The sequence below is a fragment of the Mauremys reevesii genome, linkage group 21 (assembly GCF_016161935.1).
Source record: "Mauremys reevesii isolate NIE-2019 linkage group 21, ASM1616193v1, whole genome shotgun sequence".
Taxonomy (NCBI): Eukaryota; Metazoa; Chordata; order Testudines; family Geoemydidae; genus Mauremys; species Mauremys reevesii.
Genome location: NC_052643.1, coordinates 5,844,329 through 5,872,256, shown reverse-complemented (window position 1 = coordinate 5,872,256; position 27,928 = coordinate 5,844,329). Strand labels below are relative to the sequence as shown.

At 40.8% G+C, this 27,928-nt stretch overlaps 1 protein-coding gene across 3 annotated transcripts in view; it reads left to right on the top strand.

Annotated features, from left to right (window-relative positions):
• Positions 1–27,928, top strand: part of CAPZB (capping actin protein of muscle Z-line subunit beta) — a 107,061-nt gene that overhangs the window by 43,907 nt on the left and 35,226 nt on the right. For all 3 annotated transcript variants that reach the window (XM_039508698.1, XM_039508696.1, XM_039508697.1), the window contains exons 3-4: positions 13,303–13,424; positions 23,981–24,094. In XM_039508698.1, the coding sequence (XP_039364632.1) occupies positions 13,303–13,424; positions 23,981–24,094 (236 nt within the window). The remainder of the gene's footprint in view (positions 1–13,302; positions 13,425–23,980; positions 24,095–27,928) is intronic.

Sequence of the window (27,928 nt, the reverse complement as noted above, 5' to 3'; positions counted from 1 at the left end):
AGAAGCTGTGGTGCTTCCTGGAGATACCCAGGGTTGTAAGGATCTCGCTACCATCTGCCCTTAGTGAGATGAAGCCTTGTCTGTGCCTACTGTGGATCAGTTCCCCAAATCCACCAGCCTCTAGCAACACAAGCACTGCCTTCCAGGCCTCTGCAGGCCCTGCTCTTTCTTTTCAGGTTAATGATAGGCACACTCCAACCCCCCAGCACTCCAAGCATCCCCCTGGGGTGGCTAGCCCTTGTTTCACTGGATGCTCAGAGAATTCTGATGCACTACTCTCAAAGGCATAGTACATGCTAGTTTACCGGTTACACCTCAGGATTACTACTTTGCTCAACACAGCACTTAGACATGTTTATGGTAAAAACAAGATGTTTATTTAACAGATTTGAGAAGAAGCAGGTAGAATTAATGGAAACAAATGGTTATATACAAAATTAAATCTTAATATGCTTTCTAGACCAAACTGGCTTAGATCCTCAATTCATAAGACAAGCCAGCTGACAGCTTGTCCCATCTGTGAAGGATGCAGAGTCTGTTAGATTTTTTTGGACTTTATTATCTTCACTTACAAACAGTACCCTCTGTTGTCAGACACTACCGGGGTGGTGCTCTGCTCTGTTCAATGTTGCTATCAATCGGCTGCGTGCGTGTGTTCCCTCTGTGCTGCCCCAGCTCTGCGCAGATAGCTGACACAGCAGACCCTGAGAGAACCCCCAGTGACCACAGACTCTAGTAAGGTACGAAGGCACATCGGCCAGGTTTATTGTTGAAGAGAAACAGTCTCCAGCTCCCCAGCATAGAAGTCCAAGGCGCCGCTGAGGTGCAGCTAGCTAGTACTTATGTGCTCCCTGACAATGGACTTGGCTCAGTCAGTGGCGGGACTTTCCACTGCCCCCTAGGCCGGAGAAAGACACTACCCCAGGGATGCATTCTTATACACAGGTACAAACAAGTTACACATCACTTCTGACGTATTGAGGTGCAACCCCACTACGTAGCACGGTGCCGCCTCTCACCTTGTACATGTTGGTTCAAACAAAACAACTCTATCCATCATATTATCCTTTTGGCCCTGCCATTGAGATGGATCAACCTGTTCCTTGTTATCTGTGTGGAGTGTACAAGTATGCGAATGTTCTGATATCTGGTGTCCAGTACCTTTTAGGTATGTCTCTTTTTGCAGCATCAGCCCTTTCCTTGCCAGCTTCTGTGAGCAGGGCCTGCCTCTGGCTCACAGCTTAACTTTGCTTTATGTTAGCAAGGTCTTGACCATTACTTCAGTTCAGGCCTCATACTGGACCTTTTGATAAGGGTTTGTTTCAGGGCCTCATCTTAATACACCCTCTCTTATAGTTTTTCTTCCTGTAAATTTCTCTCCTTGAAGACTTCACAATCCCTTCATTAGCATCCAGCTCAGACTGTAAGTAGGCATTCATTCTGAAGTATACAACTCAGTCTATATGTAGCAAGACATCTCCTGATTGAAATAAATGTTTATCACCTTCTGGTCACTATCCCCAACCCAGACCTTAAGAACATAAGTGTCAGTATATAAATGACTCCTTATATGTTACACATCATGATTCTGATGATCAGTGTGACACAAGCTTTCAGTAGAGAACTCACATGATACCTGTTGGTGAACTATATGAAGATACCAAACCCAGTGGATCCCTGTAAGTTTTGTGTATCCCTGTGGTCTCTGCCAGTTGGCACCAAGAGGGCCCATAGAAGCCCAATACATTAAATCACTTTTCTTTTTATATATAAAGTCACTAACTGCTCCATAAAAACATATCCATTAAATTAGCAAGTTCAGATATTTGGAAGATCACACCAATGCAGCTGGAAAAGTGCACTCAGACAAATGAAGCACCTCATAGCTGCTTGTGCTTTTGATGCTTTTTTTTTTTTTTAGCAGTATAAAAAAGGTACAGAAATCACCTCTAGAGGACTCCTGTTTCCTAGGCTGCACAGGTTGCAAAGAACATGAGGCCATAGGTGAAGCCTTTTGAGACTCATTTTAGAAGCCTGGAGTCCTGAACACTAGACAACATGAAACATAATTCAGACAAGCAAGTGAATAGATGGTTACCTGAATGTCTGGAGAGGGCAGAATGTTAAACATTCTGAGACACCTGATGAACCCTTTGAAAAACAGAACTGCATTGCTGACAGCAGAGTGGATTCAAAAGTGAGATTTCTAATGTGCTTTTTCAAAAACTGTTGGCTAGTATGATAAGCAGTGGGCAGTCAACAGCTAGATGTTTCAGTTTAGAACCTCAGCAAATACTTAGTGTTTTGCCTAAAATAAGGGGCTCAGGCACATTGAATAAAATTCTCCTCAGCTGAGAGCCAGTTTTTTCCTTTCAAGTGGCGGTAAATGGAAACTCATCTAGTTAGGAAAGATTACCTTGATGGTAATTCAAAACCTGATTTAATATATGTAAATAGTTAAAGGGACACTCAACTTAATTTAACAGGAGTTCTTGTGGCACTTTAGAGACTAACAAATTTATTTGAGCAGAAGCTTTCGTGGGCTACAGGCCACTTCATCAGATGCATGCAGTGGAAAATACAGTAGGAAGATGTATAATATATATACAAAGAGAACATGAAACAATGGGTGTTATCATACACAGTATAAGGACGGCTGCTACTCTGAAACTCAGCTTAAATTGTATTGTAACTTTGTTTGCTAATAATCTTAGATTTAAGTTGTCATTTTAATAATCTAATTTTCTTCATTCCATTTTCTGTACTCTGTATTTTAAGCTTAGATAAAAATGAAACCACTTTCACTATTGAATTTCTTAGTACTGCAGAGCTTGGGTTGCAAATACTTAAAGGTGTGTGTAGGTGTTACTTTTTTAAAATAACCTTCACTGGAACTTTAAAGAAACCCATACCTTTTATTTGTTGGGCTTTTATAAAAACCACAATTTTTTTTTATCCCAAATTGAGTTTGTTCCCTTTTTGAAAACTGGAATAGCTGGGGAATAGGTACATCACAATAATGCACTTCAGATTAGTGTGCTTCTGTAAATTATAGTTGATTTTGTCACTTGTTACTGGTGACGTCAGCCTGATTTGTGACACAAGTAGTTAAGACTTCCTGGAATTCATAGATTCTCAGACCTGAAGGGACACCATTGTGGTGATCTAGTCTGACCTTCTGTCTACAGCAGGCCATAAACTTCCCTAAAATTTCTAGGGCATATTTTTTAGAAAAAAAATCCAATCTCGATTTAAAAATTGTCAGTGATGGAGACTCGACCCATGACCCTGGTCAAGTTGTTCCAAGTAATTACGCTCGCTTAAAATCATGCCTTGTTTTCACTCCTAATTGGCCTACCTTCAACTTCCAGCCATTGTATAGTGTTGTACCTTTGTCTGCTATATTGAAGAGCCATTATTAAATATTTGTTTCCCATGAAGATACTTATAGCCTGTAATCATCCCCCCCCTTACCCTTGTCTTTGTCAGGCTCAAGTGAAATACACCGAGCTCCTTATCACTATAAGGCATGTTTTAAAATCATTCTTAGGGCCCTACCAAATTCACGGCCATGAAAAACACATCACAGACCATGAAATCTGGTCTTTTTGTGTGCTTTTTACCCTATGCTAAACAGATTTCATGGGGGGAGAACAGCGTTTCTCAAATTAGGGGTCCTGACCCAAAAGGGAGTTGCAGGGGGTCACAAAGTTATTTTAGGGAGGTCACAGTATTACCACCCTTACTGCTGCACTGCCTTCAGAGCTGGGTTGCTGGAGACCAGACCTGGGCTCCTGGCCAGCAGCTGCCGAAGGCAGAGCCACCGCCAGCAGCAGCGCAAAAGTAAGGGTTGCAACACCATACCATGCCGACCGTATTTCTGCACTGCTGCCTTCAGAGCTGGGCAGCCGGAGAGTGGCAGCTGCCGATGAATGGCTTTGCTCTGCAAGTAGTAGCACAGCAGTAAGGGTGGCAATACCATACTGTGCCATCCTTCCTTCTGCATTGCTGCTGGCAGCAGCTCTGCCTTTAGAGCTGGGCTCCCAGCCAACAGCTGCCGCTCTCCAGCTTGCCCAGCTCTGAAGGCAGCGCTGCCCTCAGCAGCAGCGCAGAAATAAGGATAGCAGTACCACAACTCCCCCTACAATAACCCTGTGACACCTCCCCACACAACTCCTTTTTGAGTCAGGACCCCTACAGTTACAACACCGTGAAATTTCAGATTTAAATAGCTGAAATCATTACACTTACGATTTTTAAAATCCTTTGACCGTGAAATTGACAAAAATGGACTGTGAGGCCATTGGTCAAAATCTAGGTCTGGTTGGGGCCTGCCAGGTGGCAGTCTTCAGCTATTCAATGGGTTACATGGAATGAGGTGGTGCTTCAACAACTAGCACTATGTTGCCAGTCACAGGAAAAAGGCCAAGGATTTTATGGGTATGAAGGATAACCTACCATAACTCTTTAAATGTGGTCCCTAAAGATTAGAATTGAGGTCTATTTCCAGTGCTCTGCAAATAACCTAAGTATGACACTGCCTATGATGAGTCCTTGTGGCACCTTAGAGACTAACAAATTTATTTGGGCATAAGCTTTCGTGGGCTAGAACCCACTTCATTGGATGCATGAAGTGAAAAATACAGGAGCGGGTATAAATACATGAAAGGATGGGGGTTGCTGTACCAAGTGTGAGGTCAGTCTAATGAGATAAATCAATTAACAGCAGGATATCAAGGGAGGAAAAATAACTTTTGAAATGGTAAGAGTGGCACATTACAGACAGTTTATGTACGATGTGCTATGATGTACCTCTTATGGACTGAACAGTGTTTAATCAGGTCTGTAGGGTTGTCAGACAAGCACCTTTCTATGGTAGTAAATTCATTTTTAGCTATATAGCTGTTTTAAATTTAAAACGCAGACCCTTCCAACCCACCTCATATGTATAAAGGTGGGCTGTTGCAAATATAATTTACATCCGAGTCTTCAGCCTCAAAGTCCGTTTGAGTCTCACTTAATAAACAAAGCTTGTGTCGAATTTGTGAGCACAGACATATGATGGATCAAATTAAGGTTTAGCAGCATATGTGGATTTGGGGGAGTGACTTCAGTGGTGGTTTGTAAGCACAAGATGAGTGGAGCCAGGCTTCCTTTTTAAGTTTCCGCAACATCCGTTAAGCTGTGTCTGTGTTCTGCTGGAACAGGAAATTCTAAGGCTGCGGAATGACTCAGTAGAATTATAATGAAATTTTATTAGATGCTGGCCCAAAATGGAAGGAATCCAGTCTGAACTGGGTGGCATGCCAAACTGATCACTGTTATGAAAGTGCCGGCTAAGTGTTGGCTGTTTTTTGCATTCAAGTGGTTTTCTGATTGATGCTGACAATCTTTTTTCACTTCCATACAGTGACATCAGTCTTATAAGAATTCAAATAAAAATAAGAGCCGTAAAGACTTAAGTGCAATTAAAATGTTCTGTTTTTAAATTTGGGGTGGTTTGCTTTTTATTTAAAAAGCTGCATGCATCTTGCATCTCAGCAGACACCTGCATCTTGTAGAGTCTAATTCAAAGGGCAGACAGGTCCAAGTGCATAGTTTACTGTTTTTTGAAACTCAATCAAGCTGGAGCTATTAGTACGTTTAATGAGCCTTCCTTTCCAGCTCTTGTCCTTGGGCAAAATTCATCAGCCCTTTAACACCACCAAATTTTGCACATACTTTCCAAAATGAGGTTACGGGAGGGTTGGCGCACATTGTAATTTGGTCTTTAAGCATGGACAGGCATGCTATTTATATGCAAATTAACAAAGCATAGCGTTAGGATTAGAGTTGTAAACACTGAAATCGGTAAAGACACAAATTAAGGCTGTTGTAGCAACCTAGCCCACCGAGATTGCTAACTTAATATTTTAGATTAATATCTGTTGCTAAATATATCCGTAATACACAAGGGGCAGAATTCTACTGTCACGCACATCCAACTCTACTAGAAATTGCCTGGGCATATCACAGGACAAACTTGGGGCCCATATATGTAATGTAGGAGTCGGATTATTATTCACTTTAACTCTTGTCTTTCCATCAATACACAAGCATTCTCTCTTTTTTTTTTAAGTTAGATCATATCTAGATGTAAAATCTGCTCTTGACCTTTTAATCTAGATTATGCAGTTGCTTCTGTTGGTCAAGCAGTATATCAGGAAGGAACAATTATTAGGCTGACTGGCTGCTATAGAAGGTATACAATTTCAGCCTGGACACAGGTGATCGCTTGTAGTGCTGATATGAAAATGGTTAACTTAATTAAAACTTTGTCCAAATACCTGGCTCACTAACTCAGTGAAGAATACTGTTACACAGAAGACAACAGAATCCTTGTTCAACCAACATGCACTATAATACGGTGGTCTCATTTTCATTCAGTTTCTTTCCTTTATACTACTCATTCATTGTATATCTAATTAAAAAAAAAAAAAAGAGTAGAGTACCATCACCTCATTCCATGGTACATGCCTGTGAATAGCAATGCCATTTAAGCCCAGTTTGAACAACTAATTTTGGGCCCTGGAGACTTGCCTTTTTGTGGGGTTTTATTATTTACTTTGGGGGTGGTCTCCATACACTAACATGTGAAGGGGCAGTCAGACCTATTTGTAATGCCCATCTGCAGAAGTGAAGATACCTTGGGAGTCTCAAACAGTGCAGAGGAAGCCAAACTTAAATTTGAATAGTGATGATTGGGTCCAGCGTAGGAAGTTAGGATTACATACTCAATTTAGTCCTTGGCAGAACTTCTTTGGTTGTAAATGGGGAAGTTTGCAAAAGATAAATGGTAAAGTATGACGTATATGTAGAAACTAAATTTAGTTATTTCATACTTTGTCCCCTTCAGTGTAACTAATTGGGGAAAATAAGATCACCTTTTGGAAACAGCCACTATTTTTGCCTTTTCCCTTTCTCTTGCTCCTACCTCTTCCTTGTGAGCGTCCCATTTTCTTCAGCATCTCCTTCGTTATAGCAATACCAGTTCCCTCCATGTGTGTTTTGATCCCACCTGCTTTCCCCGTCCATCTATTTAAATGATGCTTAGTATAATCAGGTTTTCCTGTTAATAACACAGTAAAATGAATGGAGGGTATAGGTAAGGGGTTCTCATAGCACAGAACCAATGATTCAGGTTGTCTGTAAATTCCAGATGACAGAGTGGTTAACCTTACAGTGCAAGTTGTTTCTTTGCAACCATGAGGCTTGGAAACTTTCTATTTAAATGAAAACTTATTCTACACACTCTGAATATGCTCTGTCATGTAAGTGCATGGGGCAGGCTGGGCTGGGTATTTGACCATCTTAAAGTGGGAGGGGAGGAGGAAGAGATTTAATGAAAGGTGCTTTTTTGATATAAAATACTAACCCAAAGATTAAATTATTGCTGTATTTATTTAGTGTCTGTCCTGAGCGTGTTACATTTAGCATCTTGTATTGTTAAAGGTACTGCTAGTCTGAACTCTGCAGAAGACTTGTGCCTGTTGAAATACTCCATTCCTGGTACATGTGTTGCTGAAGCATTTAGAGCTACAAATAACTTGTACAGACAGCTTTGGAACACCACTTTCACAATATAAGCAGCTCCACAACATGGAATGTGAAGGCCAATGTGTTAAGTATGCCTGTAACCCAGTCTGAGAAAAGTAGTATAGCAGCTGTTACATAGTTGATGTAATAAATACTATAAAATTACTGCCCCGTTGCGTGACTGGGCCACACTTGAGTGTTGTTAATTGAACAAGAATAATACATTTCCCTTATATAACCCCTTCAGTGAAGTGTCTCAGATCTTCTATAAACATCACTGTATTAAATCTCTCAACTTTCTTCTGGAGGTGAAAAATGTCATTTTATTCCTAGGGAAACTGAGGCATAAGTTTCCTTGTCTTCTGAAGTCTGTGCCAAAACAAGGGATAGAATCCAGTAAATGCATCATTGCAATTGATTACCCATTACAGCTTGCAGAATAACTCCTACCACAATGCATCTAAGGAAGATGAAAAGATTGCGATTCTTATAAACACTTAAGATATTGTGATTATCTTTAGATGACACAAGCTTGGGTCAGACAATGCAACCTCACGGAAGTCCAGAAATGGTTTGATTTCAACCAGAAAGATGGGAAATGCTGACTAAAAATTGAGCCTCCCTGTCCAGTAGTGCAGGTAGTGCTGCCCATAATCTCCAAAGAGTGGATGACTCTGCCCATGTAGCTCTTAAGTGAAATGCTTTCCATAACACTTGACTACTGAATTTTTCTGCCTTTTTCAGGATTTAAATTAGCTTCTTAATATTGCTTAATATTGTAAACTTTTTTAAGCCCCCTCAAAGGTCTTTAGGCACTAAAATAAACCTGACAACATGATTGTGAGGTCGTCATCTTATTTGACATGTGGGTAAACTGAGGGACTTAAAGGAATGCCACCTTTTATCAGTTTATTTGGAGTGAAAAGTAGTTGATTGTGCTGCAATTGTCCCTGAAAGCGCTGCCTTTTTTACAGTTAATAGTTCTATTCAGGTTCTTACACCATGCTCATCGCCATAGTATCTGAGCGCTAACTGAGTGCTTTAGGTGACATGACTAATATCTGTCATGTGTTGAGAAAAAAAAACAGGAGTACTTGTGGCACCTTAAAGACTAACAAATTTATTTTAGCATGAGCTTTCGTGAGCTGCAGCTCACTTCTCACGAAAGCTCATGCTAAAATAAATTTGTTAGTCTTTAAGGTGCCACAAGTACTCCTGTTTTTTTTTGCGGATACAGACTAACACGGCTGCTACTCTGAAACCTGTCATGTGTTGGTTTGTTCTTTCATCCTCTACTTGGAGGGAGAAGGGTGTGCAGTGGAGCATCTTGTTTTGGTTAGGGTTTTATTTATATACTAATTGCTATGTATCTATTGGAGAAAGCAATGTCAAAGAATGCACCTTGCACTTCAGAGTGGAAGGTGGTGGTGTTTGTGATGGCCCTTAATTCCTGGCAAAATTATTTTCCCTTCTTGGTCTGGCCCCAGATAAAGTTCTGTCTTCTGTACAGTTGAGCTATAGACCCTTATTGTAGAGCAGCAGTCACCAACCCATCGATCGCCATCTCCAGGCGTGTAGCAGGACTCCTGCTAAGGCAGGCTTCCTGCCTGCCACGGCCCCACACCACTTCTGGAAGCGGCCAGCATGCCCCCAGGGCAGGGGTCTCTGTGCGCTGCTCCTGCCTGCAAGAACCATCTCCGCAGCTCCCATTGGCTGGGAACAGGGAGTTTTGGGGGTGGTGCCTGCCAAGAGGGGCAGTGTGCAGAGCCACCTTCCCCCCACCCCTCTCCCAGGGGCTGCAGAGGTGCATTGGCCTCTTCCGGGAGTGGTGTGGGGCTGGGGCAGGCAGGAAGCCTGCCTTAGCCTTGCTGTACCGCTGAGTGGGAGCCGTACGCGGTGAGTGCTGCCTGGCGGGAGCCCTCACCCTAAGCCCCCTCCTGCACCCCAACCCCCTGCCCTGAGCCTCCTCCCAGAGCCTGCACCCCTGCCCCAGCCCCCCTCCCAGAGCCTGCACCCTGTACCCCCTGCATCTGGAGCCCCCTTCTGCACGCCAACACCCTCCCACAGCTTGCACCTGTCACCCCCTCTTGCCCCAGGCTCAGCCCAGAGCCTCTGCCCGCACCCCTTCACGATCCCCTCCCCCAGCCCGGTGAAAGTGAGTGAGGATGGGGCGGGGGGAAGAGAGCAGGGGATGGAGTGGGTGGGACCTTGGGGAAGGGGCGGGGTAGATCCTGGGTTGCCCTTACATTTAAAAAGTGATCTGGGGCGTAAAAAGGTTGGGGACCACTGTTGTAGAGCATTCCATTGAGCCAGAGGAGAAAAGTTTTTGACCATTGTATTCATCCCAGAGCTTTGGTTAAGATTGTGCCCTTACGTGGATACAGTTGCACTGCTGTGTTTGTGGTGGTGGTTTCTGGCAGAGGTAAGCCAGATTGCTAAACAGTCTCATGAATACAGAGAAATTGCAGTTACATCTTCTCTTATCCTGATTTTAGCAAGGGGAATCCAGGTGGCTACATAGCAACTATTTTGCAGTGGAATTGACTCAATCTGCTGTGTCCTTTTAAAACTAAGTTCAGTTTTGCCTGTTTGAAGAATAGTAAAGAGACCTCTGCTGGTCTCCTGCTGCACTTGCATTGTAGGGCTTTTTCCAACCAAAAGTGATAGGAACAGAAGTGGATTGGAATTGGAGTTTGGGAAGAATGCCACTCGTTTCCCAATCATGTTTTCATCACTATTACTCATCTAAATGGGCAACAAAATGAACAGTGTGTTTCTAGATTCTTATCTCTAGGGGCTGGGCACTTGGCCATAAAGCAAATCAGAAGATGGAATGTATTCAGCTGGCTAGTTTTAGGAGGTGGAGGGAGTATAGTTCCTGAAGACAAAGGCACTTTGGATCGTATTGTACATGTGTCTGAAATTACTGTGTATTCCACTGAAGAGTTCATCTCGAGTTGCTCTCTGCCTGAATAACCATTGTAAAAACTAATAGCTAATGGAGAAGAGGAGGAAGAGACAAAGTAGAACCAGATGGGCGTATGTACACACATACATCATTTCACGTAGTTTGTGGTATGACACTTTTTTGATTTGTATCTCCTTTGTATGACCAATTCCTTAGAGTATTGGATTGTCCAATTTTGGAAAAATGAAACAGATTCTTCTAGAAAATGCTCACTTCTTTTTTACTCCTGCGTTTAAACACTTTCTCTTACATTGCAATTTTGAGCCGCTTGTCCCCTAGAAGCAGCTGAGCCTCCTAGCGTGAACCGTTGTATATCCCACATCGCAGGACTTGACCAAGGCCCATGACTGCTGAGATTAAATAATCTGCTTGTTTATGGGGTGAGGTGATATAGTGCCATTGAGAGCATGGCAATTTCATAACCTCTAGGTAATTTGTACATGGTGCCCAGTAGAGCTTGTTGGATTTCCTTCCTCCCCTGAATTTCTACAGGCAATTTATTTAAAAAGAAAAATTGAATCCATTTTATGTTTAACTTGGCAAGCTAGATAGATAAATCACCTAACTAAGGCCCCTACACCAAGCGGGCTTACAGCCGATCTTCTGTATCCTACAGTAGCAAGCAGCTGCTGACACTCAGATCTAAAATTTAAGGAAATATCCTTTAAGCCATTTAAATTCATTGGGAGACATTCTCTAATATAATGCTGCTGTTCGAACCCTTGACTCAAATGTCAAATATCAAAAGCTAATAGGCAATAATATAGCTAAATAGCTCCCACAACTTTCATACATTAGCTATGTCAAACCACAGATTCTTCGAAGGAGGAAAACAGGTGTTTATTACAGCTGGGATTTTCAAAGCAGCTAGGTTCCCAACTCCCTTGGGTTCCTTTACAAATCCCAGCCTCCTCTTTCAAAACTTTTTGAATCCTGTGGTTAACGGTTTGAAAGACATGTAGGTCAGCTAACTTTTACTGAAGTTTGAGCTAACTGTGTAAAATTCTAGTACCTCTACAAATGGAAAAGCCAAGGTGATATCACATTATATGGGCAATATATCATGATACTGTTAGAGCAAGTCATTCTTATATTATTTTATTTGATTGCACTGCTGTTTTGTTATTCTTAAGGGCATGGAAAGCGTATACTGACACATTAATTTCATTATTTTCCCGTCAGTGCAGTAGCAGCAATGATACTTCCATTTACAATTTCATTTTCTATAGATATCAACATAAGGTTTTTAAGACTTGCTAATATCTTCCCTTCTAATGATTATAATACAGTACTATCATAGCATACTAAAACATTGCAATCTTGGTTTAAAACCACTTTATGAATTTAATGTAGGTGAACCTAACTCCCTATCCCACATATTTTTATATGTTTTATATGACAGCCAAGATGGATCTGATTTTTAACCTGTATAATCTCCTGTTACTAATGTGCCTGTCAGCTTTTTTTTTTTTTAAAAGCCATTTGTTTGATAAATGTTTTAAATTTATCCTGTCTGGGATACTTTCAGAAAATTACATGCATTATCAGTTTACATAGTGATTTCATGCCAGCATGAAATTGCATATTTATATTTTAACATTAATGTTCATTTAAGTGTATACATAAGGGAGAAGAAACAATAGCAGAATCTGAAAAAAACACACACTTCAGATCTCTCCAAGCAACCAAAATCTAGTCTATTTTAATTATATATGTGATATCAAACAGTATTTACATCTAATTGTTATACTTTTGTCTGTCTCTTAAACAAATTCTAGAACTCCTTTTTCCCCAGGTGAAATGCAAGATACACCAGTTGTGTTTAATAGTGGTGCTAGGAAGTATTTTGATGATTAGCCATCAGACTGAACATGGCACACTCTAGCATGACAAATAGCTATTCTAAACTGTGTACAGGGGAAATGGAGTTGGTGCACTGAGGAAACTACTCGAGTGGGCAGATACTATTCTAAGTTTGGCAAAGCCTGCAGCAGAGGGAAGGTTGATAGTGCTGGTGTGGCTCGTGTTGCTGCTTTATGGCTAGAGACCAGGGGAAAGAACTTGCTCGCTTACTTGTGCTGAGGCTTACACCAGCTTTGTGCTGCAAAATGTCATTACATCTTCCCTGCGGTATGTCAAAAATTCTTTGCCATGTTCTATTCAGATGAGGATTTGTTCCTTTCTCCAGATAAAGCACAGGGTGGCAGCTGGGATTATGGATCCATTTAAAAGCTACCAGTGTAGCAGATATATTTTGATATTTTTATTTTTTTTTAGCATACTAATGTTTGGCAGGCTGCCTGGAAAATATTCTAAACTCAACCCAGAGCTGCATGGACAGCTTATTCTCTTAGCAGCTCTCTGGTTTCCACTCCATTATAAATATTTACCTTTATTCATCAGTTCTCAACAGTCTCTTCACTGGTCTTTGTTGGCAAGAAACTAACACTGAGAATCTATGTATTTAAATTTAGTAGACCATACTAGTGGCTGGATAGTGAAGTCTGAAATTACGAGGCGGGGGGAGGAGAGGATAGGGTAGAAAAAATCCTAAATGCAACTTTTTGGGGGAAGGTTCAGAATAAATAAATAGAATTTAGAAAACAATTTAGGCTTTTTTTTTTTAAACAGTGTGGAGGTGGGATATTAAGTGGTAAAGTTTAAAACTCTGTCCACAAATCACACAATCTGTAATTAGTAGAGAAACTGGCTCTTTTTAATCTTAATGTTTGGCCCCCCTCCTCTTCTTTTATTATTAGGTCCCAAGCCTCTGTGAAGATCTTCTGTCTTCGGTTGACCAGCCGTTGAAGATTGCTCGGGATAAGGTGGTGGGAAAGGACTATCTATTGTGCGACTACAACAGAGATGGAGACTCGTATAGGTGAGCTCATATCCCAAGAATGCAGCTGATCTCATGGAAGGATTGCAGTGCAAATCATTACTAAAAGACAGCGTCACTTTCCCTTCTTCCTCTTGTTTTTGAGCAAAGCTGAGCTGAGATTGACCTCAACTTGCTAATGAAGAGCTTGATTCTGCCACCTTTGTTAGACAACACCTTACTATATAAGTAGCCCCAACAGAACCAGTGAAGTCATGTAAGGTGGTGGTCAACACGAGTAAGAGTGTCAGAATCAACCCCTAACATCTCCTGCCTCTTTACTCGGCACTAGAAGACCACTGAGTTAATCTTCCAAGAACCTGGAAATATTGCCATTAGTCCGATATCTTGGGGAGGAGTGGGAGAGCCACTACAGACTGTGGTAGGAATGAGACGCATTTTAGCACAGATGATGCACTAGGTTGGTTGCTCCTGAGTCACTGGAATCTATACTATGGCCTTAGCTGATTCACTGAAGTTCAGGGGGGCTGGTCACATGTTCAAATATCTTGCTAAATTGGGGTGGATGCAAAGTGGATTCCTCTGGGCTCTGTACTTTTTATCATCCAGTTCTATTTTAGAGGATTAACACCAGAGCTGGCCATCTAAAGGGACACTACTTATGCTGTCTGTAAGTGATATATTGTGGTTTCCAGGGTGGAAAATCTCCGGAGTAGAGGACAGTGGGAAAAATTGATGATGGCATTCAAAACAAAATCTTCTATTTGTACAGCTCTAGGTGAGCCTCCATACTAGAAAGGAAACATTGACTGGCATTTTCAAAGGGGACAAATGTGATTTGGGCACCTAACATTAATAGCTCACTTTGAAAATCCCATCCTAAGTTTTTAGTAGGGGCATACTGCTAAAAAATCTCTTCCCCATAGCTAATGTGCATTGTGGACTAACTACTTAGATATTCATAATATGCAGAAGAGGGATTTCTTTGAATGATTGTGCAGAAAGCTGTCTTGTTTAGGAGGGTTTGTGATTATGACTTATACCCAGTCCTGTGAACCCATACTGATCCAGGTTCTCCCCTCATTCATTTCAGTTTTTTGATCTTTTTACAGTTGTTCTTTAAATTTTGGCTTAATGCTTTCAGATGAAGATCCTCTACTCTAAAGTTCAACCAAGAGTAATGGTGCCAGCACTACAAACCGGTGACTGGAGGGTCACAATGGAAATATTTGCAGAGCCTTAAATTGAAATAGTTTCCTTTTATCCAATACCTACTTCCTTCTAATGGTTGTAATAATAGTGGCGTAGTCCCAAAGATTTCATTAAGAGACTCAGCCTGTGCTCCAGAAAGTTTTGTGAATGTTAAATTGCCTACTGTTTACTCCTCTCTTACATGGGAGTACTAAACCACTATAATGGCCATCATTAATCTTTCTGTCCCAGGTTAGCAAAACAAAGCCCTCTTACCTCTGTCACTGAGTATGTATATATTCCGGGTTGTGATTAGAAAGGTTCCATTCCAAGGTTCTGGCTTCCATTGTTACTTTAAAGTAACAGCTAACATTCTTTAGTAGTGACAACTGAAAATGTTTTGCAATGGTTCAGGCATGCCTTGCTTAAAAAGTAACATGGAGTGGTGGCTTCCACTTACTTGCTTAGAATGGTGCAAGAATTCCATTCCAAGATGAACTTTCGGAAAACAGCCTTTTTTTGGTTGGGTGGGGAGGGAAGGGGGAATTGACCTTTCCCAAGAATGGACAGTGTATCTAGTGATGGTAAGGGACTTGGAATCACAGGTTTTCTTCCAGTTTTGAGATTGACCTACTTTGAATAAATTAATTTCTGTCTGGTTATATGAGTGGATAAAAAGGTTATGGGATTATAAAAGGATTAAAAAGAATTTATAATCAGAGCCATCCCTGGGGTATGGCAAATTAGTGCTTTGGGGGGCCCGGCGGGCCAGTGTGATTGGCTGGCGCGGTCGGTCCTGGAAGTGACAGGTGGGTCCCGGAAGTGACAGATTCATCACTTCTACCCTGGGCCCTGCGCCCCCCTATGGATGGCCCTGATTATAATACTAGGTCTTTCAAAAGCAATTCAAGAGCCATGAAAGATGTGACATACATGCAAAGTATTGTCCTTACTACAGATGATGGACATAGAGAAAATATTGAGGTCATTTTATTCTGGGGGCTGAGGGGTGGAAGTGGGGTTGGGAAATTGCTGATGAGATGCAAAGTTGTGAAAGTAGCCTTGTCTGAGTTGCAAAGGCTGCATAAATTGTAGTGAATTCTTTAGATGTTCTGTATGACAGGGAGCCAAGAAAGAAAGAATCTTCTAAGGTGAAGTGTTCATTGGAGTTCTACGAGATTGCTCCAACAGAGATGATTCGCTCAGGCCCACAAAGAGGGTCTAGAAACATTTTTTGAAAAACTCCAGGATGTCAATTGGTTTCTGTATCCAAGTTGGTCAGTACTAAGAGTATGTTTGCATTTCCTTTGCCCAACAGCTACCCTAAGGAAGCTGGATCAGAAATCCATTTGCTGGATCAGAAAAAAGGCCTGGAGTCAGTTTAAACTTTAGCTATTTATCCAAAAGTCCTTTGTCTGTTGGTCTCTGGAGAATCTACTTTGAACTAGTCTTGCATCTAAAGAAGTGGGTATTCACCCACGAAAGCTCATGCTGCAGAACGTCTGTTAGTCTATAAGGTGCCACAGGATTCTTTGTTGCTTTTACAGATCCAGACTAACACGGCTACCCCTCTGATACTTTGAACTAATACACTTCCACCCGGATATAATGCGGTCCTCAGGAGCCAAAAATCCCTACCGCATTATAGGTGAAACCCCGTTACATCGGAGTAGTGGTGGCAGGGCTACAGCAGTGATTTAAAGAGCCCGGGTCTCCGGCCACGGGGAGCCTCAGGCCCTTTAAAGCGCTGCCCAAGCCCCGCTGCCAGAGCCCCAGGGTTACCGCACTATATACAAACCCATGTTATATTGGGGTAGAGGTGTATATGTGAGCTGGTGGTGGTACATCTGTGGAGGTGTTGCAACCTAAGTGAATTCGCTTAATCACCACCCACTGTTCTTAGCATCTGGAGGAGCTGTGGTCAACCTCCCCATGGAATTACATGCAATCTCTGGCCCACAATGGTGTATAAAATCAGTAAAGTAAAATCTCCCAAAGATGTTGCAGGAAATTGCTACATCTGTCATATGCCACATTTGGCATCTTCTCTGGCAGCCTCAAAGTAAAAAGAGATTAGATCATGGAGACTGCATTTCCCTATTCCCTCCAAGAGGTCCTTCCTCATCAGAGCTGATCCATTTTGGCAGGGCATATGGAAAGCTGGCAATGCATCTTGTGCTGCATCTGTGCCATGGGTAGAGAACTTCAGTCTTCAAGATGCAGCCAAGCATCTTTCACTAGCCCTAAAATTAAAGGGGCACAGTTCACTTGAAAATGACACTTGTGTGACAATATTGTACCTGCTCCAATTACTTGAAAGACCTGAGATTTTGGTAACTGAAAGGCAATAGAGAAAAGCATTTTTCTCTCTATTTTGTGTGTGTTTAATTTGTGCATTTGGCAGTCCTTTCTGCAAGGTCAACTTCATTATTTTCTCTGTATAATTACTCAGCTTCTCTCCCTTGCTGAAAAGATCCCTTTATAAATAACTAAAGTGAAGTAGAAAAGGAATTTAAAATTTTATAAAAGGATTTTTAGAAAACACTTGAGACTTTAAAAGTAATTTTAACTAATCAATATTCTACATGAATAAAATTTTAATTAAATATGAAGAGAGAAATTAGAGTCTCTTCTCCTTTTGGTGGCGATAGGGTTAGTGATTTTCTTTTTGGGTTGCTTATACTATTGTGCATCTACTCTGATAGCAGCTGCACATTCACGTAGTCTTGTAGGCACTGATTTGCGTTCTCCTGCAATGACAAAGGTGTCTGGGGGGATATCAACTGGCAGTGGAATCCAGAGCGTGAAGGCAGAGCTTTTTTTGATATAAAACTTCGCGGTCTCTGACTTTCTCCACACACTTCCATCCTAAGTATGTTTGATCGTTTTCTTAAATGGAATCCTTATGGGGAGGCTGGTGCCAACAGCACAGTTTGAAACCTGTTAGCTGAAACAAAAAGCATTCTCTCTTAAGGAAATTGGAAGCCTGATTTTTGAAATCTAAGTGCTTTTGTCCATCTGTCTTTCTTCAAATAGCCTCCATTTAAGCTTTTAAAAGTGTTCTGAGTGCTCTTCCACCAAAAACATTTTGGGTAGGGTTATGAATTTTTTTAGATAAAATTACTGCTGGCTCCAGCTATAATGGGTTGAAAATGCCACGATCTACTAGCTAGAAAAAATGTAAGTTATAGGCTTCTCTTAAAATTCCATTCCTGCAGTCTGCAAAAGAAATCTAATACTTGCAATTAAATCATACCCACCTGAAGGAAAACTGGAACACTTGCACAGAGATTACCTGCTTCAGAGGCAAAATGAAGAGAATGTTGAAAGGCAGAACATTAATTTTGTCCTGTCTTTTAAAATTTAAATGAAGCAGAGATGCATGCTGCTTTTTCTTGCTCATATTTATTTGTGAAGTGTGTAAATCCTAGCTTATCTTTGTGTAGTCATTTTATCTTTTTTTCATCTGGGAAGGTGAGTAAAACGAATAACTTCCACTGCTACTTAGTGATGGTTACTGTTTTGCAAGGGGCTTTGGTCACACACAAATCCTTACTGGGCTGTGTGTAGCACAGGGGTCTGAAAAGGTGAAGCCTCTTTTGAAGAGTGGGACCTTAATATCTGTGAAGAATAAACAGAATATTTAGGAATCAGGAAGGAAGGGTTAATGGCCATGAAATAGCTAATCCATTATGTACAAGATTTCATGTTACAGGCTATCATCTGGAGAAAGAAGGTACAATTGATCTATAATAGATTGGGGTGCTTCTCCGTTCTAGGGCTATATTTTATAATCAGGTATAAAGGTGAATACAAGACAGTCCTCATTCTGTGGAATGTGTTGATCCGGTTTAGTCCTTAAGGCTGAGAGTAATGTTACATAGAAATTCCAGGTGCCAAAATCTTGTTTTGCATCAGAGATCTACAAATGTAGGATAAACAGTTTTGCTGTCAGCGAACATGTTATCAGTTTGACATCCACTAATATCTTTGGTGTTACCCAACAAACAACAGCTGGGATGAAATGCACTGGGGAGTTTGCCATTCCTACAAAACAATCTTCAACCATGACCCAGAAATGTGGAATACAATGGGTTATTCTGACACAGTGATGGTAGGTGATTTACAATTTGAACAGTTAGTTCTGATCATATTTTGTTTGCAGGGAAATAGACTATGGGCAAATTAATACTGCAGCATAGGGATCTATTGAATATAGACCTTATGAATGATAGCAAGTCAGCCTCTAATATTTCTGTGCTGATGCCTTTTCTTCCTGTTCGTTCCTATTTTTACATAGCCTGTCTCTCTTGTCCATAGGCTTATGTAACATTTGGAAATAAAATGCTTTAGGACTTCTTGTGTATTGGCACTGCTTCTGTTTCTTGGATGAGATGAAAGAGCTGGCACTGGCCTTAGTCAAATTTTTAATTATGAGTATATATAAAATTATGTTGTTTCAGTTGATTGAAGGGGATAAAGAAGTAGAAACATCCATTCAGAGTTATAATGGATAACTCTGGGCAAAGGTTTTGAAACATTTTCTTGTATTGGATGACATTGAACAAATCCTGTAGTAGGTGTGGGAGTAAATAATTCTTTAGATTTAGGAGCTTTCTGACCCTCAGCTCTGCAAGAGGAGAGTTACATTCAGATTATTTTTTAGCAGCATTGGGTAACTCGTGTTTTAGGCAGGTTAAAGAACTCCGTCTAACTGGAGGAATTGTATCTTGTTCAATCATTTGCCATGCTGATACTTTTTGTAGGTTAGAACTGAAGTGATACTGTTTCCATATCACAACATAATTAGGTTCAAAGGGAGCAGGTAACACAAGCCCACCTGTAAGTATGGAAAAGGTGACCTTAAAAGAGGGTTAGTTGTTTGGGGGCTTTAGGGGAACATGGAAAATTACTAATGGGTCATAGCAGCAACAAGAGGGAAATCAGTGGGGGAATCTGCTCAACATCGTAGATATCTACGCATGCACAAGTGCTGGGTGTATGGGGAATAAACAGAACTGGATGTATTAGTACATAAACTATATTATGACTTAATTGGCATCACAGAGACTTGGTGGGATAAGTCTCATGGCTGGAATATTGGTATAATGGGGTATAGCTTGTTCAGGAAGGACTGGCAGGGTAAAGGGAGGAGGTGTTTGTGTTTTTACATAAATATATACATTTGTTCTGAAGGAGGTGGGAGGCAGATGAGTTGAGTCTCTCTAAGTAAGGATAAATGGGGTAAGAAATAGGGATGATGTCTATAGTAGACTGCTACCATCACCACCAAATTGGAAGTGAAGGTGGATGAGGCATTTCTAGAATAAATAACAGAAATATCCAAAACACGAGACCTGGTAGTAATGGGGGACTTTACTTTTCTAACAGCTGTCTGGGTAGTTAATATGTCAAAACACAAAATTTCCAGTAAGTTCTTAGAATGTATTAGGGACAACTTTTTTGGAGTAAGTAACCAGGGGAACAGCCATTTTAGACTTGACTCTGACCAACAGGGAGGGCCTGGGAACTAATTGTCCCACTCTACTCAACATGGGTGAGGCTCAACTGGAATAGTGTGTCCAGTTCTGGCCACCAAACTTTGAGAAAGATATAGACAAATTGGAGAGAGTCCAGGGGAGAGCAACAAAAATGATAAAAGGTTTAGAAAACCTGACCGATAAGGATTTAAAAAACTAGGCATGTTTAGTCTTGAGAAAAGACTGCTGAGCAGGGGGATCTGGTAAGGGCTGTTATAGAAGATGGTGATCAGATTTTCTCCATGTCCGATGAAGATAGGGAAAGAAGCAGTGAGTTTATGTGCAGCAAGGGAGATCTTAGATTAAGTATTAGGAAAGACTTTCTAACTCTAAGGGTAGTTAAACTCTGGAATAGGCTTCCAAGGGAGGGTGTGGAATCCCCATCAATAGAGGTTTTAAAAAAACAGGTTGGACCAACACTTGCCAAAGATGGTTTAGGTTTCTTGGTTCTGACACAGCACAGAGTGCTGGACTTGATGGCTTCTCAAGGTCCCTTCTAGCCCTAAATTTCTATGATTCATAGCTTCCATTTGGATGGACAAGACTCCTTACTTCCTTGGATAATTATAACTTACTAAGGTTAATCCTAGGTTGGTTGTTTCACCACAAAAATTGTTTGATAACTTGATCCAGGAATTTTTATAATGGGGAAGGTTTGTAAGTAGCAGTTTTGCTGATATGTTCATTTTAACTAAATGAACATTGCCCCATAATGAAGGCTGGAGACACTGGTTGTTTATCAGATCAGTCTGAATTTTGTTGAGTAGTAGTGGAGTGTTTAAAGATATTGTTTAGATTTACTGATATTACCCCTAGACATAAGTCTATAGATGCCTGTCATAACTGAAAATATTTTATTAGTGTCTGTTTTTGTAAGGGTGCAGTTTTCAGTTAATTTTAAGACCACCCAGCTTCCCAAAAGAAAGGAGTTTGATCTCTTCTCCAAGGTGGAGAAGTTGAGTATGTTAGCAAGTTGTCCAGCAAAAGTAAAACTTCACGTTTCCAATTTTGACTCCTGCAATAGATTAGGTGATGGAAATGGGGATGGCCATGGGTTCAGAGGCCAGTGTTTATAATAGGAGATAGGCAGCCTTGTGTGTTTCCTCTTGCCAGCTTAAAGGGCTCTGAATATATTAGACAATATGGTTGCAGTTGGCATTTGATAAAATTAGATTGATTCGTGCACAAAATTTGGATCCCAAACTGAGCACTTCTAAGATTACAAAGAAAAAGACCAAGGAAATGCTGTAATGTGCCATCTGAAGTAAGAGTTGGAATGGGTGCATCACTTCTGTGCCACTGTATATTGTTGCTACATTAAAGCTAGATTAATCAGTATGTTTAATAAATGTTGGGAATACAGAAGTCAAAATGCTGGGAGACGCCATAGTAAGAACATTCTGTATGTGAATGAAGGAGGTGGTATGTTAAGTACATAGTTCCAGGTTTTGTAGCCTGAAGATTAGATGGTTGTGTTTTTGTTTGGAATAACTGTACATTTTGTGTAAATAGTTGGTGTGCTAAGGAAACTTCTTATAAAAACTGAAGGAATAGCCATCAGAACCAGCTTGGATAGGTCAATTGCATATTATATTTTGTTCAGAGCACGATTGTCCTTTACACTTTGATACTTTCTGCTGATTTGAGGAATGTTTCACTTCCGTTGGAACTTCTGGATGTCAGAACTATGCTTCTCTTCAGAAGTATATAGCAGACAAACTCAGAAATGCTATCTTGTTCAGTAGTTTTACTCAGTATATTTGAGTTTTTAGCAAAGCGTTTGAAGAATGCACACCTACTTCTTTGGATGCCTTTGATAATCCTTTGTAAATAAAGACCCATCAGTTATCCCAGATCAAATCAAATAACCCAGTAATGACTTAAGAAAAATTGATCAACCTCCTCACAAAGTCACCACCAGAGACCCATTTCAATAACCTTCCTTGATTGAGTCTATAAATGTGTTGGGTTTAAGATTGTCAGCCAGCATTTTACCATGTTCACTTCTGCAATAGCTGCTTTCCACATGTTCCTAGGGCTCTGAGGACCTAATTCTCACAGCTGATCTTAGTAGAACATTTGTCTACCTCACAGGTCACCTGACCTCTTTTTCACTCAATAAACAATTGACTTGGAAGCTGGAATATTTGATCCAGTCTGTTATGAAGGGCAAAACAACTGTTGATGGGAAAAGGTGTTCAGTGTCCCTGTTAAGTAATGCATAATTGATTGTTGGAGAGGAGGGGGCTGCAAGGGTACTTCTGGTCAACACAGGTTTTCTGGCCACTGGTTCCCTTTCACCTGGAGGAGCAGCAAAATGTCATATGGAATTGCAGAAACACAACTTAGTTTTCAGGACTTATGTGCTTAAAAAAAGATTGGTGCGGGGAGGGCAGCATTTAGGAACAGAGGCTGCAACTATGAACATAAACAGTATGAATACTGCAGACTGTATGGGATACTTGCAGTTTGCACAGGGTGCAGGTTCTATTTTATTCATTCCTCAGAGGGTGCGTGATAGAGGCTGATGTCCTGTCTGCAGCTCTCTGTTGCTGTCTGGTTTGAGATTTTAGATCTATATTTGTACTGTCTTATGTGTGTGTCTGTTTCACTTATGAATGCCACAAAAGCCTGCACTTTCAGGGGTGGGAACCCTTGTTTTGTGTGTTAATCTTTCTGACGTGACAGAATTCTCTGTTAAACAAGTAGTACAGTCTTGTAACATTCACTAAAGCATTTGAATTTTCTTTTTTTAAAATGGGAAATTGCTGCCTGAAAAGTCTTCCTGTGGCTGGATGCGACTCAGTGACTTGACTCTTCCTAGTGTCTCACCTGTTGAGCCAAATCCAGCAGAGAGGAGTAGGAGGGGAATGAAATGTGGTGGAAGCGAGGCCAGATGGAAACAGACTATTCTTTGTGCTTTGCATTAAAGAGATGTCAAGCTAGACACCTCTTAGAGAAATTAATAACAAATGGTGCTTACCGAAGGAAAAGGCCCTTCTGTATGGACTACACTAAACCTGATGTGTGTTAGCAGACTGGAGCATTTTAAAAAGCACCTTTGCAAAGGCTAGGGATACCTTTTTAAACTAGCAATGATTATATGCAGGTTGGTTGTTCACAGGGGAAATGCAAAGGAGAATGTGGGCTTATAAAATGAGAATACTAAAATTCTCAGAGGCAGGCACAAGGCTCCATCAACCCTTAAATACCAAGCATTTCACGAGAGCACGCAATCTCTGCCACCTGCAGAAATTCATTAAAAAACCTGCAGTTTTACAAATCCTGTTAATTCTTGCATTCTGTTTAAATGTTTTCCTGATGGTTGCACAAAAGTAGTAGTGTGTTTTATAAAACCAGTTAGTGGAAGAGAATGTAAATCTTATTTGTAGGCTATATAGTATGGCTCAAATCCTGACAAAGCTCATGGTGTACAAAAACTCCCAGATAAACTACCCAGTCTAACTGGACACAATCTTTCAGGTAAGCAGTTTTAATGGCTAAGGCTTCAGTGGCTTCCAGCATTAAGACCCCTCCACCCCCAATTCCAAAGAGCCACTACTGAAAATTACTCATACTTGGAAAAAAAACAAACCAAGCACCAAACATGACTGCACATATACCGGTAACACAAAGATCAGAGGTGATCTATAGGGAAAGTTAGAAGCTATAAACAAGTTTCAGGAATGTGAGGTCCCCTTTCTATCAATGTTCAGAAATGGCTGTTTATGATCCAGTTTTGACAGATTAATAGTTCTTGTTGCAAGTTCAAACATCTGTGGTTTGAGCCTACACTTCTCAAAGCCTTTCAGAGTTGCCTTGATTGTCTAAGTTTCTTTTTTCTCCCCCCCTTTTTCTTCCCCACAGATCACCATGGAGTAACAAATACGATCCTCCTCTAGAAGACGGTGCCATGCCATCTGCTCGCCTGCGCAAGCTGGAGGTGGAAGCCAACAATGCCTTTGACCAGTACAGAGACTTGTAGGTCAATTCTACCATGTAGAACCCTCTGCTTTCTTTGCTTCGTCATTCACATATCTTGAGTCTAGGAAACACATTCATTAGCAGCCTTTGAGAGTGGCTTGCAGTGTGCATTGGAGGCAGAAGGACACACAAAGGCTTATTGACTGTTGATCTACTTTATTCATTTGTAACATTAGTAAAGTAAAGAGTGATCAAATGTGTCAACTGATACCGAAGCCAAGCTCTGAAGGGGATACAGGGGCAGAACTCTTTCCTGGCACACCTGCATTTCTTTTTCTAACTGCAGTCCTGCCCTGGAATGACCTGTGTTCTTATTTGTCTTGACCAGCTCAGTCTTAAGCCATCTGTTCTTCCTCTTTCTCCCAGCCCTCCAAAATTGAGTCCTCTGGAAAAAAAAAAAAAACCACAATCCCAACAGCAGAGAGTAAATTTTAAAGAGACTTGAAGTGACTTGTACATCCTCTTGTAAAACAGTATTTGCAGGCATACTGAAATATAGTCAGTTGTGTGGTTTTTTTTAACTTCACTGTTAGTGCAATGATCATTCAGTAAGACTTGTATCTTTCCAAACAGTCAGGTGCTACTTTTTCACACCAGGAGAGACAGAATTCCATTAAAAACTTTGAAACCAAGGAGAATGCCCTGTTTTCTGGACTCCAGCATGCTAGACTGGCTAATTCTCCATTACTTTCCATTCCACATGCCTGGAAAGTGGGAATTAACAGATCATATGTAGAAAAACTATTGTCGGGGGACAGTTGAGCACTAGCAAATTGACAGTCTCTCTTTAAGATTTTAGTGGCAACATTTCTAAATCGCTTTCCTTACTGAATAACTTTTTTGAAAGCTGATGCTGGACTGGGTTTTAACTCCCCTTTCGTCATAGGGCTTGATTTATTATCAGATTTAGCAAGGGGTTTGTATAGTCCTTGGTCTCTTAGTCACTGCTGGGATGTAAATAGTAATTCTATTAATTTCACAGTTCACACATATATAGTAGACTGAAATGTAAATGCTGTATTACTGGAGATTTCTAACTACTATAAAAAGCATGTGAGCAAATCTCAATGGCTTATGTATGTGTTACCAGAAGCTAGTGATAAAAACACAGCCTTAGATGTAGTTTACTTAGACTACTCAGGCACTAACAAATGCAGGCAAAAGGTAAAGATTTTTAGTTCTTGACCACTTCCTTTCTTTTGTTCATCTGACCTGCTATAAATGTTTCTCTAGCAAGATATTAATTCTTGGTGCTTTTTTAAAAGGGTAACCTTCTGTAGAATACCACTGAGATTCTTGTGTGTGTGTTTTGACTTCATGTTTTGTAACACTTTTATCTCTCTCACACTCACATTCACACACACCAAAAGAATGTTAAAGTTGGAAAGTTAAGCACTCAAGTTAGGAAATTCCAGAGTTAAGGTTGAGCGTGCAACTTAAATTCAGTCCCCATGTGCATTATGACACACTCTTTAATTACGTGATCACAAACTATTTTCCTCTCCCTGTGTCCTTGTCTGATCTCCGTTGCCCCTTCCCCACATTGGCTCTCAGTCCGGTTTTCCCTCACTTTTTGCCCAGCCAGTCCTAGTCTACATCCCTGTCTCCTAAACTCCTGGTCCTAGTCTACTCCCTCTGTTGCTGCCCCACCTTGGTCAAATTCTTGTCCCCTCTGCATTCCAGTCTTCCTGGGTGGCAGCAGGGGAAGCATTGAGAGCACACTCATTGCTCTCAATTCTATTACCCAGGCACCAAAGCGGCCCTCAGGAGTTGAGAGCAACAGTTGCAGTGAAAATCCTGCTCTCAGCCCCTACAGCAAGCTTGGAGGATATCTTTTTGGAGAATTTAGCTGCCAAACTCCGTAACACGTCTCTGCTGAGCATGTGCAAACTGAATATTTTCAGCTTCTTATCTGTGCAAGTTGGGGCCTTTTTCTAGATGGATAACAAAGGGCACATCCCTGACATACAGGCAAACCCCTTTCAAATTTCAAGTCCCTGCTCTAAAGCATTGTAGTGTAAGTTTCTCAAACAAAATGGTTGCACACATTTTTTTTAATGTGGGTAAAGCCCTGTATTTTTCCCTAATTTTGTTCTTGAAAATGGCTAAACCATTCTCTCCCCCACTCCCCGAAACTTAAAATAAAAAATATCTGCCTGAGACAAACCACTTTGCATGTGAAACTTCAGCCAGAAAGGTTAGTTTGGTATATTATTAGCAAGTGAAATAGGGTCTTATTATGGGAAGTACTGGGAAGCCTTAACTGTGGCAGCAGGGGAAGCATTGAGAGCACACTCATTGCTCTCATTTCTATTACCCAGGCACCAAAGCGGCCCTCATTGCTACTTGTGCTTCCTGTAATACACTACGTAGGCCAAGACTGTACTCAGTTAAAATGCAAGATCATAAAAGTCTGCACTTATTATGCTGTATCTGGTACCAATGTGCGTACAGTGCTGTTTAGGTAAATGTGACCTATCGAGCTCTCTCTATTCATCAAGAGGACTCTGAGAGCAATTTCTGATACCAAAGTCTTTGAATTAATTTTCTCTTGGAACGACATTACACAGAAAATGTATCTCTGCGTCCTGTAGTTTAAGTTTGAAGGGAGGAGAATGTTTTTAGTTATTTTAAACATAGATTATCAAGTCTGACCAGCTCTCATTATTGGATGCTTGCGATTATCCCCACTGATTCAGCTAATCATTTCAGTTAGCTAGTTCCATTGCATATTGCAGTGCTGCTGGTTAAATGCAGTGATACCCAATCATATTCACACTCGGAAAATAATATAATATAACACAGCTGTTACATTTTGACTAGCTAGTACTGGATTTAAGTATACATCAGTATTCATATGGGGAAACTGAGGCCACTCATGCTCTTTAACAGGGAGTATTCAGTGTGCTCATGAAATTGGGAATAACTAACCACATTTCTGTTCTTGTATATTTAATATAAAAAAAAACTTCAAGAATTTTACTGGACCAGTGTGGTTATAATTTCCCAGTAAAAGCCAGACACCTCCCCGTGCTGTAAAATGTCTTAAACCAGGTTTGGAATTATTGTGTGTGAACCTAGAAAACTGAGTAGGCTGCTAACTGTCCTAGTGCAGTCTTATATTGAAGTGACACAGCCTCTCTTGAGGGGGGGAATTCATGCTCTAAAGGAACCACATCTTAGTAGCCCTTTTCACTTTGCAGGAAATACACAAAAACACTTCTGAATGATGCTCTAGAAACTCATTTTCACCACTTCAGAATGTCAGTCACATTGAACAGACAGGTTCTTTGTTTAAGTGATACAACTTTTAGCCACGCTGTGTGTGGCAAACTTAAAAAAAACCCACACCTCTGAAGGCACCTTGCCGTTGCTTCCATTGTTATGCCTGTCTTCTGCATTGCAGATGGAGAAGGGACCCCCAGAACTTCCTTGATGATAGTGGTGCCTCTGGGGTGGTTAGAGCAGATGCTGAGTGTATTGCAACAGTCATTCAACAGGCTAAGTGTAAACATCTCCCTCTTCCTCCAGTTTAGAGGATGTTTTATATGCAGTACTTGAAAGTGCAGCCTGAAACAGTTGTGCTGTTATGTTTATGCCGGGGGTAACAGACATGTTACCAACAGCTAATATAAAATTTAAACATCAAGTATAATTTCTGCTGTTTAAAATTCTTCTCTCAATTTTTTTTTTAATGAGAACTCCAGGCTCTAGTAGATATTCTCCAGGCAGTTAAATGTCTTCCATAGTGAGGATTCATCTTGGGGTTTGCACAAGCACTTTGCGGCTTTGTTGCTTTATCTTAACTCCAGCACTTTCCTTTGCTGATTA